Below are 12,517 nucleotides of genomic sequence, written 5' to 3'. Positions count from 1 at the left end.
TATGTTGTTTAAGCCAATGAAATAATTGAGGCATATATTATTTACTGTAATGATAAGAAAACACTTATCTAATTTGCAGTGTTTAAGAATTCACAAAGCAAGCTGTTTCTGTTATAGACACAAGTAAAGGGAACTAAGCTAAAATAATTACTGTTAGTAATGGGGTATATGCATCAAGAAAAGGGTTTTGTGTTTGGTCAGCGTTGGATGGTTTGTTTTCCCAAGACCAGAGTTCTCCTGCTGATTCCCAATATTTAGTAAAATATATTAAAATCATTTTTTATAGATGTGCATAATCTGTCAGCAATTAAGCCCTGGATTACAAACAGATCACACTCAAAATAAATATTGTAAAGTGGTTACAGCAATAATTTTGTTAGCAAATTGGCACTGTTTTGCTCTACCCTTGAAATGTATCTTGATTGATTATATTTATATTATGTCCTTTGCCATGGTAAATTAGGGACAGATAGAACTGTGCTCCTGCACTGCACAAGCAATTACTGTGTTGCATATTGCCAGGTCAGAGCTTTGTCATGTGACAATGTGTTTCAAGGACCTCTCAATGCAGTAAAATTGCATAATTAAGAAGTGCGTAATTAATAGACAACTCTGAATTTCAAATAAGCAGTAGATTTTTTTTCTGATAATTTTTTTTTCTATTTTCCGGCCCCCTTTATCATGTGACAGACAGCAGCCAATCACAGACTAGTACACATATACCCTTTGAGCTTGTGCAGATGCTCAGTAGGATCTTGTGTCCCAAAAAGTGTAAAATTGGAAAGTGCCTTAAAACTGCATGCTCTATCTGAATCATGAAAGTTTATTTTGACTTGAATGTCCCTTTCAGCCATTGTGGGGTAAATTAAAAGATCACACAGTTCAGCTTTAAAATGTCTCTTTCTTTCCTTTCGTTCTCTTTCTCTCTCTCTCTCTCTTTCTCTCTCTCTCTCTCTCTCTCTCTCTCTCTCTCTCTCTCTCTTTCGTTCTCTCTCTTTCTTTCTCTGTTTTTCTCTTTCTCTCTCTTGCTCTCTTTCTCTCTCTTTATCTCTCTCTATTTCTTTCTCTCGCTCTCTCTATCTCGCTCTCTCTCTCTTTCTCTCTTTCTCTCTCTCTCTCTCTTTCTCTAGTAAATCAGATTTTGAAAATCTGTATATACAATTGATGCATTTTCTATTATGTTTCCTTTCTTTAGAAAAGTATGCATTACATTACACACACTGCTCTTGCACTGTAATTTTCTATTTGTTATATTTGTAAAACGCATTGTTCTTTTTTTCTGTAAATACTTTGTAAAAAATTACAAAAAACAACTCTAACCGCATGTATTATTTCAGCGTAGGATTGTTCTGTATTTATAAAGAGAAAACTGATTTCTGTTTAGTTTGGGAGATTATTAAAATTACAGTATGTCAGACATGCTTGTAGTAAGCCATTCATTTTATACATGTTTTTGTTTCTTTAAACTAGTAATTATTTTGTGTAACAATCTGATATGTCTTGTAATTTTCCACTGAGTGAGGGAGATGCCTGGCTGCTCTCGCTCTCGCAAGAGCGATTGCTGATGTTTAAATAACTTCGTAATTACAGTGGTTTTACATTCCTCTTTTGTACAAGATATTCACTTTTTTTCTCATAAGTTCACACCCTGCAAATCAGAGGTTTGAGATACTTAATCATGTTCTTTTCTTTTCTAGCGTCAATTGTCATCCAAAAATGGTGGTGTCAAATGAATCCTTGCATGGAAGGCGAAGAATGCAAAGTTTTACCAGATCTTTCTGGCTGGTCATGCAGCAGCGGAAATAAAATCAGAACTACAAAGGCAAGTATGGCAACTGATGTGTAATCGTGGATTATATTCACAAACATAGACAGCTCTATTAATCACAAATAAAGGGGCCGATTTATCATGATACGCTGTAGCGTATCATGTACGACAGACATCGCTGAATGGCGACAGCATATGCTGTCGGCATTTAACATTGAACAAGCAGTTATGGTGAATTGATTGCGCAATGCCTCCCCCTGCAGATTCGCAGCCAGGCGGCCGCTAGCAAGTCCCTGTATGTTTAATTTTGTGTAGAAAACAACTCTACAAGATAATTTTACTATTTTTTGTCCCTTTTCCTGTAATTTATATGTTTGATAATTGTTTTCCAATTGTGATCAGTAGAAGGACGCATGTGGCTTTACAAGCATTATTATAATTATTATTATTATCAGGTATTTATAAAGCGCCAGCAGATTATGCAGCGCTATACAAGTAATAGTAAAGCATTACAAGGATGTATTACATACACAAACAAACAAGTACAGTATTGGGGTACATTACAGTTGTAGGTGCAATAATTGAGTTTTACAAAAGGAGATGAATGCCCTGCCCCTGAGCACAATCAGTAGTAGTTCACTTTAAAGGGACAGTATACACTCATTTTCATATAACTGCATGTAATAGACACTACTATACAGAATATGTACAGATACTGTTATAAATATACAGTATACACTAATTGTCATATAACTGCATGTAATAGACACTACTATACAGAATATGTACAGATACTGATATAAATATACAGTATACACTAATTGTCATATACCTGCATGTAATAGACACTACTATACAGAATATGTACAGATACTGATATAAATATACAGTATACACTAATTGTCACATAACTGTATGTAATAGACACTACTATACAGAATATGTACAGATACTGATATAAATATACAGTATACACTAATTGTCATATAACTGCATGTAATAGACACTACTATACAGAATATGTACAGATACTGATATAAATATACATTATACACTAATTGTCATATAACTGCATGTAATAGACACTACTATACAGAATAAGTACAGATACTGTTATAAATATACAGTATACACTAATTGTCATATAACTGCATGTAATAGACACTACTATACAGAATATGTACAGATACTGATATAAATATACAGTATAACTAATTGTCATATAACTGCATGTAATAGACACTACTATACAGAATATGTACAGATACTGATATAAATATACAGTATACACTAATTGTCATATAACTGCATGTAATAATAGACACTACTATACAGAATATGTACAGATACTGTTATAAATATACAGTATACACTAATTGTCATATAACTGCATGTAATAGACACTACTATACAGAATATGTACAGATACTGATATAAATATACAGTATACACTAATTGTCATATAACTGCATGTAATAGACACTACTATACAGAATATGTACAGATACTGATATAAATATACAGTATACACTAATTGTCATATAACTGCATGTAATAGACACTACTATACAGAATATGTACAGATACTGATATAAATATACAGTATACACTAATTGTCATATAACTGCATGTAATAGACACTACTATACAGAATATGTACAGATACTGATATAAATATACAGTATACACTAATTGTCATATAACTGCATGTAATAGACACTACTATACATAACTTGTACAGATACTGATATAAATATACAGTATACACTCATTTTCATATAACTGCATGTAATAGACACTACTGTAAAGAATAAGATGCAAAGATACTGATATAAAAATCCAGTATAAAAATGTTTAAAAACTTACTTAGAACCTCTTAGTTTAGCTCTGTTGAAAAGGTAGCTGGAAAGCCCACTGCAAGTGGGAAATAAGACACTCCCCCTCCCCCTTCTTTTGCATATGAAAAGACCCTTTACACAAACAGGAGCAAGCTGGAGAAGGTAGCTGACAGTATTCACATAAAACTTTGGGGCTTGGTTAGGAGTCTGAAAATCAGACCAATGTTATTTAAAAATAAGCAAAACTATACATTTAAAAAAAAAAAAAAACTTTATGGGCTATATAAATAGATAATCTACAAAACATTTATGCAAAGAAAAAATGAGTGTATAATGTCCCTTTAAATACAAAGTGTCCTGCAGGTAGAAAGGCTCTCAAGCTTACAATCTAAGGGAGAGGGAATGGACACGAAAGTTAAGGGAAATAAGTCTGATATAAGGCAGGGTAAACTGAGAGTGGGTGAAGTGTGTGGCGTGCAAATGAGGGTTGGGAGAATGTAACAGAATATGGTAAAGTGTCAGTACAGAGGCTGTGAGTGTGAATTATTGTCTCTAACCTGGTTCGTTAGTGACAGCTGCACCTAATTGCTGTTAGGAGGTGTTTATATATTAAAGGTAAACACCAGGATGGGAGGTGGAGGGAGGCTTGGAGGGCTAGTGCATGCAGATTTTAAAAGATATTGCTGTAGGTGTGAGCTGTAACAAAGAGAGTGGTAAGGTAGAACTTCCTGTTGATAAAGTGAAGGAATAGGGAGAGGTGTGTCTTAGAAAAGAGTAGAGCTGGAGAGGGAAGATTAGAATGTACAATAATAAAGGTTAAAACCAATTCCATATTAGCCCAACAGATATAAGGAAAAAAACCAAAAACACTCAATGTCTTGATTGGAGATATCATTCTGATTTACCTTGGAAGTTGCAGGGAGATTTTCAAAGATATTGTTGTCGGTGTGAGCTTGGAAGTTGTAGGGGGATTTTCAAAGATATTGCTGTGGGTATAAGCTTGGAAGTTGCATAACCCTATAATATATCTGACCCTAACTAGTAGGGTTGTGTATTCAGCGGTTTTGTTAGCTGTTGAATGCAGAAGGCGGCGGCCTCTCTTGGCTATCCCCTCTTTTCTTCTTGTGAAAGTGCAACACACTAAGATCTGGAAGTGCACAACGAAACCGCCCTACTAAAGGCTAAATTACAAGTGGAGCTCTATTTATCACTTCTGCTTGTGTGTTAACTGCACTTTACTTTAGCTTTTTGTGCGCACCAGGTACTAAAAATTAGAGTTTTCGGTCGCACGCTAACCCAATATGCGCAAAAAGCCAAAGTTAGGAAAATTGCGCCCACGATAACGTTTTTCCTCATAAATTTCAATAGAGCATGAAAAGTGGAAAACACCCTTACTTGCATGCAATCCCGATCACATTTTCTCTCAAATGCGCTAACCCGACATGAAATATTAATATTTCACATTCCAATGTTCTTCATATAGAAGAATTTGTTCTTTTTATTCTTAAATACACACATATATATATATATATGATGGATTTTTGGTAAAAAATATAAATAAATATATATCTATACCTATAGATGATTATATATACAGTAGGTATAGATATATACATATATATATATATATATACTAATTAGAAAATTGTTTTTTTTACATCTAATTTCTATTTTGTATTGAAATATCTAACATATCAATTGACTCATTTTACTATTCCACACTTACTAATAGATATAAGGATTTGTTAGCGCTGTTATCCCCTTGTACATTTGTCTTAAAGGGACAGTCTAGTATAAATTAAACTTTCATTATTCAGATAGGAATTTTAATCAACTTTCCAATTTACTTGTATCATCAAATTTTCTTTTTTCTCTTGGTATTCTTAGTTTAAACTAAACATAGGTAGGCTCATATGCTAATTTCTCCAACATTGGTGTGTCCGGTCCACGGCGTCATCCATAACTTGTGGGAATATCTCTTCCCCAACAGGAAATGGCAAAGAGTACAGCAAAAGCTGTCCATATAGTCCCTCCTAGGCTCCGCCCACCCCAGTCATTCTCTTTGCCGTTGTACAGGCAGCATCTCCACGGAGATGGTGAAGAGTATGTGGTGTTTAGTTGTAGTTTTTTATTCTACTATCAAGAGTTTGTTATTTTAAAATAGTGCTGGTATGTACTATTTACTCTGAAACAGAAAAAGATGAAGAGTTCTGTTTGTGAGAGGAGTATGATTTTAGCAGCAGTAACTAAAATCGGTTTCTGTTCCCACACAGGACTGTTGAGAGGAGATAACTTCAGTTGGGGGGAACAGTTGGCAGACTTTTCTGCTTAAGGTATGACTAGCCATATTTCTAACAAGACTGTGTAATGCTGGAAGGCTGTCATTTCCCCTCAGGGGAACCGGTAAGCCATTTTCTTAGTCTCAAACAGAATAAAGGGCTTAATATGGGCTATAAAACTGGTAGACACTCTTATGGGCTAGATCGATTGCTTTATTTGGGCATTTTATACAGCTTAATGTTGAAATTCACACTTTATAAAATTGGGGAACGTTTTTTTCACGTCAGGCACTGGTTTAGACACCTTCCCAGTCAGGAAGGGCCTTTTCTGTAGTAGGCAGAGCCTCATTTTCGCGCCATTAATGCGCAGTTACTTTTGAGAGCAGGACATGCAGCTGCATGTGTGTGGGTCTGGAAGTTGTTGAAAAGGCTCCTAGAAGGCTTCATTTGGTATCGTATACCCCCCTGGGTTTGGTAAAGTCGCAGCAAAGGCTGTAGCTGGGACTGTAGAGGGGTTAAAACTGTAACCGGCTCCGGTTTCGTCATTTTAAGGGTTAAAGATCTGAAATTTGGGGTGCAATGCTTTGAATGCTTTAAGACACTCTGTTGAAAATTTGGTTAAATTTGAACAATTCCTTCATAGTTTTTCACATATTCAGTAAAAAAGTGTGCCCTGTTTAAAATTTAAAGAGACAGTAACGGTTTTGTTTTAAAACGGTTTTTAAATTTTATTGACAAGTTTAAGCCTGTTTAACATGTCTGTGCCTTCAGATAAACTATGTTCTGTATGTATGGAAGCCAATGTGTCTCCCCCTTCAAAATTGTGTGATAATTGTGCCATAGCGTCCAAGCAAAGTAAGGACAGTACTGCCACAGATAGTAAAGTTGCCCAAGATGATTCATCAGATGAAGGGAGTAGACATAGTTCTACATCATCTCCTTCTGTGTCTACACCAGTTTTGCCCACGCAGGAGACCCCTAGTACTTCTAGCACGCCAATGCTTGTTACTATGCAACAATTGACGGCAGTAATGGATAACTCCATAGCAAATATTTTATCCAAAATGCCTGCATTTCAGAGAAAGCGCGATTGCTCTGTTTTAAACACTGTAGAGCAGGAGGGCGCTGACGATAATTGCTCTGTCATACCCTCACACCAATCTGATGTGGCCATGAGGGAGGTTTTGTCAGATGGGGAAATTTCTGATTCAGGTAAAATTTCTCAACAGGCAGAACCTGATGTTGTGACATTTAAATTTAAATTAGAACATCTCCGCGCACTGCTTAAAGAGGTGCTATCTACTCTGGATGATTGTGACAACCTGGTCATTCCAGAAAAATTGTGTAAGATGGACAAGTTCCTAGAGGTCCCGGTGCACCCCGACGCTTTTCCTATACCCAAGCGGGTGGCGGACATAGTGAATAAGGAGTGGGAGAAGCCCGGCATACCTTTTGTTCCCCCTCCTATATTTAAAAAATTATTTCCTATGGTCGACCCCAGAAAGGACTTATGGCAGACAGTCCCTAAGGTCGAGGGGGCAGTTTCTACACTAGCCAAGCGCACTACTATTCCTATCGAGGATAATTGTGCTTTCAAAGATCCTATGGATAAAAAATTGGAGGGTTTGCTTAAAAAGATTTTTGTACAGCAAGGTTACCTCCTGCAACCTATTTCGTGCATTATTCCTGTCACTACAGCAGCGTGGTTCTGGTTCGAGGAACTAGAAAAGTCGCTCAGTAGAGAGACTCCGTATGAGGAGGTTATGGACAGAATTCACGCACTTAAGTTAGCTAATTCCTTTATTTTAGATGCCGCTTTGCAGTTAGCTAGATTAGCAGCGAAAAATTCAGGGTTTGCAATTGTGGCGCGCAGAGCGCTCTGGCTAAAGTCTTGGTCAGCGGATGTATCTTCCAAGACACAATTGCTTAATATCCCTTTCAAGGGTAAAACCCTTTTTGGGCCAGAATTGAAAGAGATTATCTCAGACATCACTGGGGGTAAGGGCCACGCCCTCCCACAAGATAGGCCTTTCAAGGCCAAGAATAAGTCTAATTTTCGTTCCTTTCGCAATTTCAGGAACGGACCGGCCTCCAACTCTCAGCCTCTAGACAAGAGGGTAATGTTTCACAAACCAAACCAGCTTGGAAACCCATGCAAGGCTGGAACAATGGTAAGCAGGCCAAGAAGCCTGCTGCTGCTACCAAAACAGCATGAAGGAGTAGCCCCCGATCCAGGACCGGATCTAGTAGGGGGCAGACTCTCTCTCTTTGCTCAGGCTTGGGCAAGAGATGTTCAGGATCCCTGGGCACTAGAAATAGTTTCTCAGGGTTATCTTCTGGAAATCAAGGAACTACCCCCAAGGGGAAGGTTCCACATGTCTCACTTATCTTCAAACCAAATAAAGAGACAGGCATTCTTACATTGTGTAGAAGACCTGTTAAAAATGGGAGTGATACACCCAGTTCCAACTGTGGAACAAGGAATGGGGTTTTACTCAAATCTGTTTGTAGTTCCCAAAAAAGAGGGAACTTTCAGACCAATTCTGGATTTAAAGAGTGCCATCGTTCAAAATGGAAACTATTCAAACGATTGTACCTACAATCCAGGAGGGTCAATTTATGACTACCGTGGATCTAAAGGATGCGTATCTACATATTCCTATCCACAAAGATCATCATCAGTCCCTAAGGTTCGCCTTTCTGGACAAACATTAACAGTTTGTGGCTCTCACATTCGGGCTAGCCACTGCTCCAAGGATTTTCACAAAGGTACTCGGGTCCCTTCTAGCGGTTCTAAGACCAAGGGGCATTGCAGTGGCACCTTACTTGGACGACATTCTGATACAAGCGTCGTCTCTTTCAAAGGCAAACGCTCACACAGACATCGTTCTGGCCTTTCTCAGATCTCACGGGTGGAAGGTGAACATAGAAAAAAGTTCCCTGTCTCCGTCGACAAGAGTTCCTTTCTTGGGGACAATAATAGATTCTTTAGAAATGAAGATTTTCCTGACAGATGTCAGAAAGTCAAAACTTCTAAATGCTTGTCAAGTTCTTCATTCTGTTCCACGACCTTCCATAGCTCAGTGCATGGAAGTAGTAGGGTTGATGGTTGCAGCAATGGACATAGTTCCTTTTGCGCGAATTCATCTAAGACCATTACAACTGTGCATGCTGAAACAGTGGAATGGGGACTATACAGACTTGTCTCCAGTGACTCAAGTAGATCAGAAGACCAGAGACTCACTCCGTTGGTGGCTAACCCAGGATCACCTGTCCCAGGGAATGAGCTTCCGCAGACCAGAGTGGGTCATCGTCACGACCGACGCCAGTCTAGTGGACTGGGGCACGGTCTGGGACTCCCTAAAAGCTCAGGGTCTATGGTCTCGGGAAGAGTCTCTTCTCCCGATAAACATTCTGGAACTGAGAGCGATATTCAATACTCTCAGGGCTTGGCCTCAACTAGCAAAGGCCAGATTCATAAGATTTCAATCAGACAACATGACGACTGTTGCTTACATCAACCATCAGGGGGGAACAAGGAGTTCCCTGGCGATGAGAGAAGTGACCAAGATCATAAAATGGGCGGAGGATCACTCCTGCCACCTATCTGCGATCCACATCCCAGGAGTGGAAAACTGGGAGGCGGATTATCTGAGTCGTCAGACATTCCATCCGGGGGAGTGGGAACTCCACCCGGAGATATTTGCCCAGTTGACTCAATTATGGGGCATTCCAGTCATGGATCTGATGGCGTCTCGTCAGAACTTCAAGGTTCCTTGCTACGGGTCCAGATCCAGGGATCCCAAGGTGACTCTAGTGGATGCATTAGTAGCGCCTTGGACCTTCAACCTAGCTTATGTGTTTCCACCGTTTCCTCTCATTCCCAGGCTGGTAGCCAGGATCAAACAGTAGAGGGCCTCAGTGATTTTGATAGCTCCTGCGTGGCCACGCAGGACTTGGTATGAAGACCTGGTGAATATGTCATCGGCTCCACCATGGAAGCTACCTTTGAGACAGGATCTTCTAGTACAGGGTCCATTCGAACATCCAAATCTAGTCTCTCTCCAGCTGACGGCTTGGAAATTGAACGCTTGATTTTATCTAAGCGTGGGTTTTCGGATTCTGTGATAGATACTCTGGTACAAGCCAGAAAACCTGTAACTAGAAAAATTTACCATAAAATATGGAAAAGATATATCTGTTGGTGTGAATCCAAGGGATTCTCATGGAGTAATATCAAAATTCCTAGGATCCTTTCCTTTCTCCAAGAAGGTTTGGATAAGGGATTATCAGCGAGTTCTCTAAAGGGACAGATTTCTGCTTTATCTGTCTTGTTACACAAACGACTGGCAGCTGTGCCAGATGTTCAAGCTTTTGTTCAGGCTTTGGTCAGGATCAAGCCTGTTTACAGACCTTTGACTCCTCCCTGGAGTCTAAATTTAGTTCTTTCAGTTCTCCAAGGGGTTCCGTTTGAACCTTTACATTCCATAGATCAGAGCTTTCCAAACTTTTTATGTTGGTGACACACTTTTTAGACCTACATCATTTTGCGACACAGTAATTCAGTTGTACAAGCAAAAAGTAGGTTAAACAAACTTGTTTTAAGAGATACGGACACAAACATGAATTATATAATAATGAAATGTATTTACAAGTAACAGTATTTATGTGCAAGAATTAAAAAAAAGTTTAATAACACCAATAGCTGCTTACTATTTTAATGGGCTGTATAAGGTTGATGGGATGAACACAATTTCTGAATATTTGGTGGAATATTAGATAAAGACACTCGCATTTCATCATCAAGCATTTCTTAAGCTTTCACTTCCTATCCATATATCAAGAGCAGGAGCAGCAATTCACTACTGGGAGCTAATTGCAAAAAACCCCCACTGACTTCAGCTCAGCATTTAAACTATCGCCCTCAGAGCTCGGTGAGTCCGATTGACTACTGCCCGTGCTGCAAGCACACTGCTGTCCCACTCCCTGACTACACATGCAGTCACGAGCCAATTAAGGAGACTACACGTGCAGTCAGGAGCCAATGTGCCGCCAATGGGAATAGTTTCAGTTTCCACTGAGCTGCGCCAATAGGTTAAGATGATCTGTGTCCCCCTAGGTATCAATCACGTGTCAACCATGTGATATGCATAGCAGGCAGGCGGAAAATCAGAAACCAAAAAAAAATTTTTTTTTTAAATTTGTGCTTAAGCAGGGACACACCTACACACTGCTGCCGACACACTAGTGTGTCCCGACACACAGTTTGGAAAGCACTGCCATAGATATTAAGTTGTTATCTTGGAAAGTTTTGTTTTTAGTTGCTATTTCTTCTGCTAGAAGAGTTTCTGAGTTATCTGCTCTGCAGTGTACTCCACCCTATCTGGTGTTCCATTCAGATAAGGTTGTTTTGCGTCCTAAACCTGGTTTCCTTCCAAAAGTTGTTTCCAACAAGAATATTAACCAGGAAATAGTTGTGCCTTCTTTGTGTCCGAATCCAGTTTCAAAGAAGGAACGTTTGTTACACAATTTGGATGTAGTCCGTGCTTTAAAGTTCTATTTAGAAGCAACAAAGGATTTCAGACAAACATCTTCTCTGTTTTTCGTCTATTCTGGTAAAAGGAGAGGTCAAAAAGCTACTGCTACTTCTCTTTCCTTTTGGCTGAAAAGCATCATCTGATTGGCTTACGAGACTGCCGGACGGCAGCCTCCTGAAAGAATCACAGCTCACTCTACTAGGGCTGTGGCTTCCACATGGGCCTTCAAGAACGAGGCTTCTGTTGATCAGATATGTAAGGCAGCGACTTGGTCTTCCCTGCACACTTTTGCCAAATTCTACAAATTTGATACTTTTGCTTCTTCGGAGGCTATTTTTGGGAGAAAGGTTTTGCAAGCCGTGGTGCCTTCTGTTTAGGTAACCTGATTGGCTCCCTCCCTTCATCCGTGTCCTAAAGCTTTGGTATTGTTTCCCACAAGTTATGGATGACGCCCTGGTTTTTTAATCAGGTTTGATGAATTTATTTCTTTAACTACAGTCACCACGGCACCCTATAGTTTCTCCTGTTTTTCTCCTGTCTGTCGGTCGAATGACTGGGGTGGGCGGAGCCTAGGAGGGACTATATGGACAGCTTTTGCTGTACTCTTTGCCATTTCCTGTTGGGGAAGATATATTCCCACAAGTTATGGATGATGCTGTGGACCGGACACACCGTTGGAGAAAGTAATTTATCAGGTAAGCATAAATTCTGTTTTCTAAGCCTTTGAGGGCTGCCTCTTATCACATGCTTTTTAAATCTCTTTTCAACACAAAGAGACAGAAAGTACACCTGGGCCATATTGATAACACTGTGTTCAGGCACAGGGGGTTATTTAAGATTTAGCACAACACAATGCTAAATTTAAGACAATAGATAATAAACAGTCACAGTCATGTGATCAGGGGGCTAGAAGAAGGTTCCTAGATACAAGGTAATCACAGAGGTAATAAGTATATTAATATAACTGTGTTGGTTATGCAAAACTGGGAAATGGGTACTAAAGGGATTATCTATCTTTTAAAACAATAACAATTCTATGGTAGACTTTAACTCTTACATCACTGGGGAGCTACATGCAACCCTTTGATGCATTTG

At 39.1% G+C, this 12,517-nt stretch overlaps 1 protein-coding gene across 1 annotated transcript in view; it reads left to right on the top strand.

The window, feature by feature from the left end:
* The window catches only part of TAFA4 (TAFA chemokine like family member 4), a 323,123-nt gene that overhangs the window by 283,732 nt on the left and 26,874 nt on the right, over positions 1-12,517 (top strand). The window contains exon 5 of the mRNA XM_053689353.1: positions 1,698-1,822. Coding sequence (XP_053545328.1) covers positions 1,698-1,822 — 125 coding nt within the window. The remainder of the gene's footprint in view (positions 1-1,697; positions 1,823-12,517) is intronic.

Source organism: Bombina bombina, chromosome 7 (assembly GCF_027579735.1).
Source record: "Bombina bombina isolate aBomBom1 chromosome 7, aBomBom1.pri, whole genome shotgun sequence".
Taxonomy (NCBI): domain Eukaryota; kingdom Metazoa; phylum Chordata; class Amphibia; order Anura; family Bombinatoridae; genus Bombina; species Bombina bombina.
The sequence above is the reverse complement of the archived record's forward strand: the minus strand, read 5'-3'. Positions and strand labels throughout refer to the sequence as shown.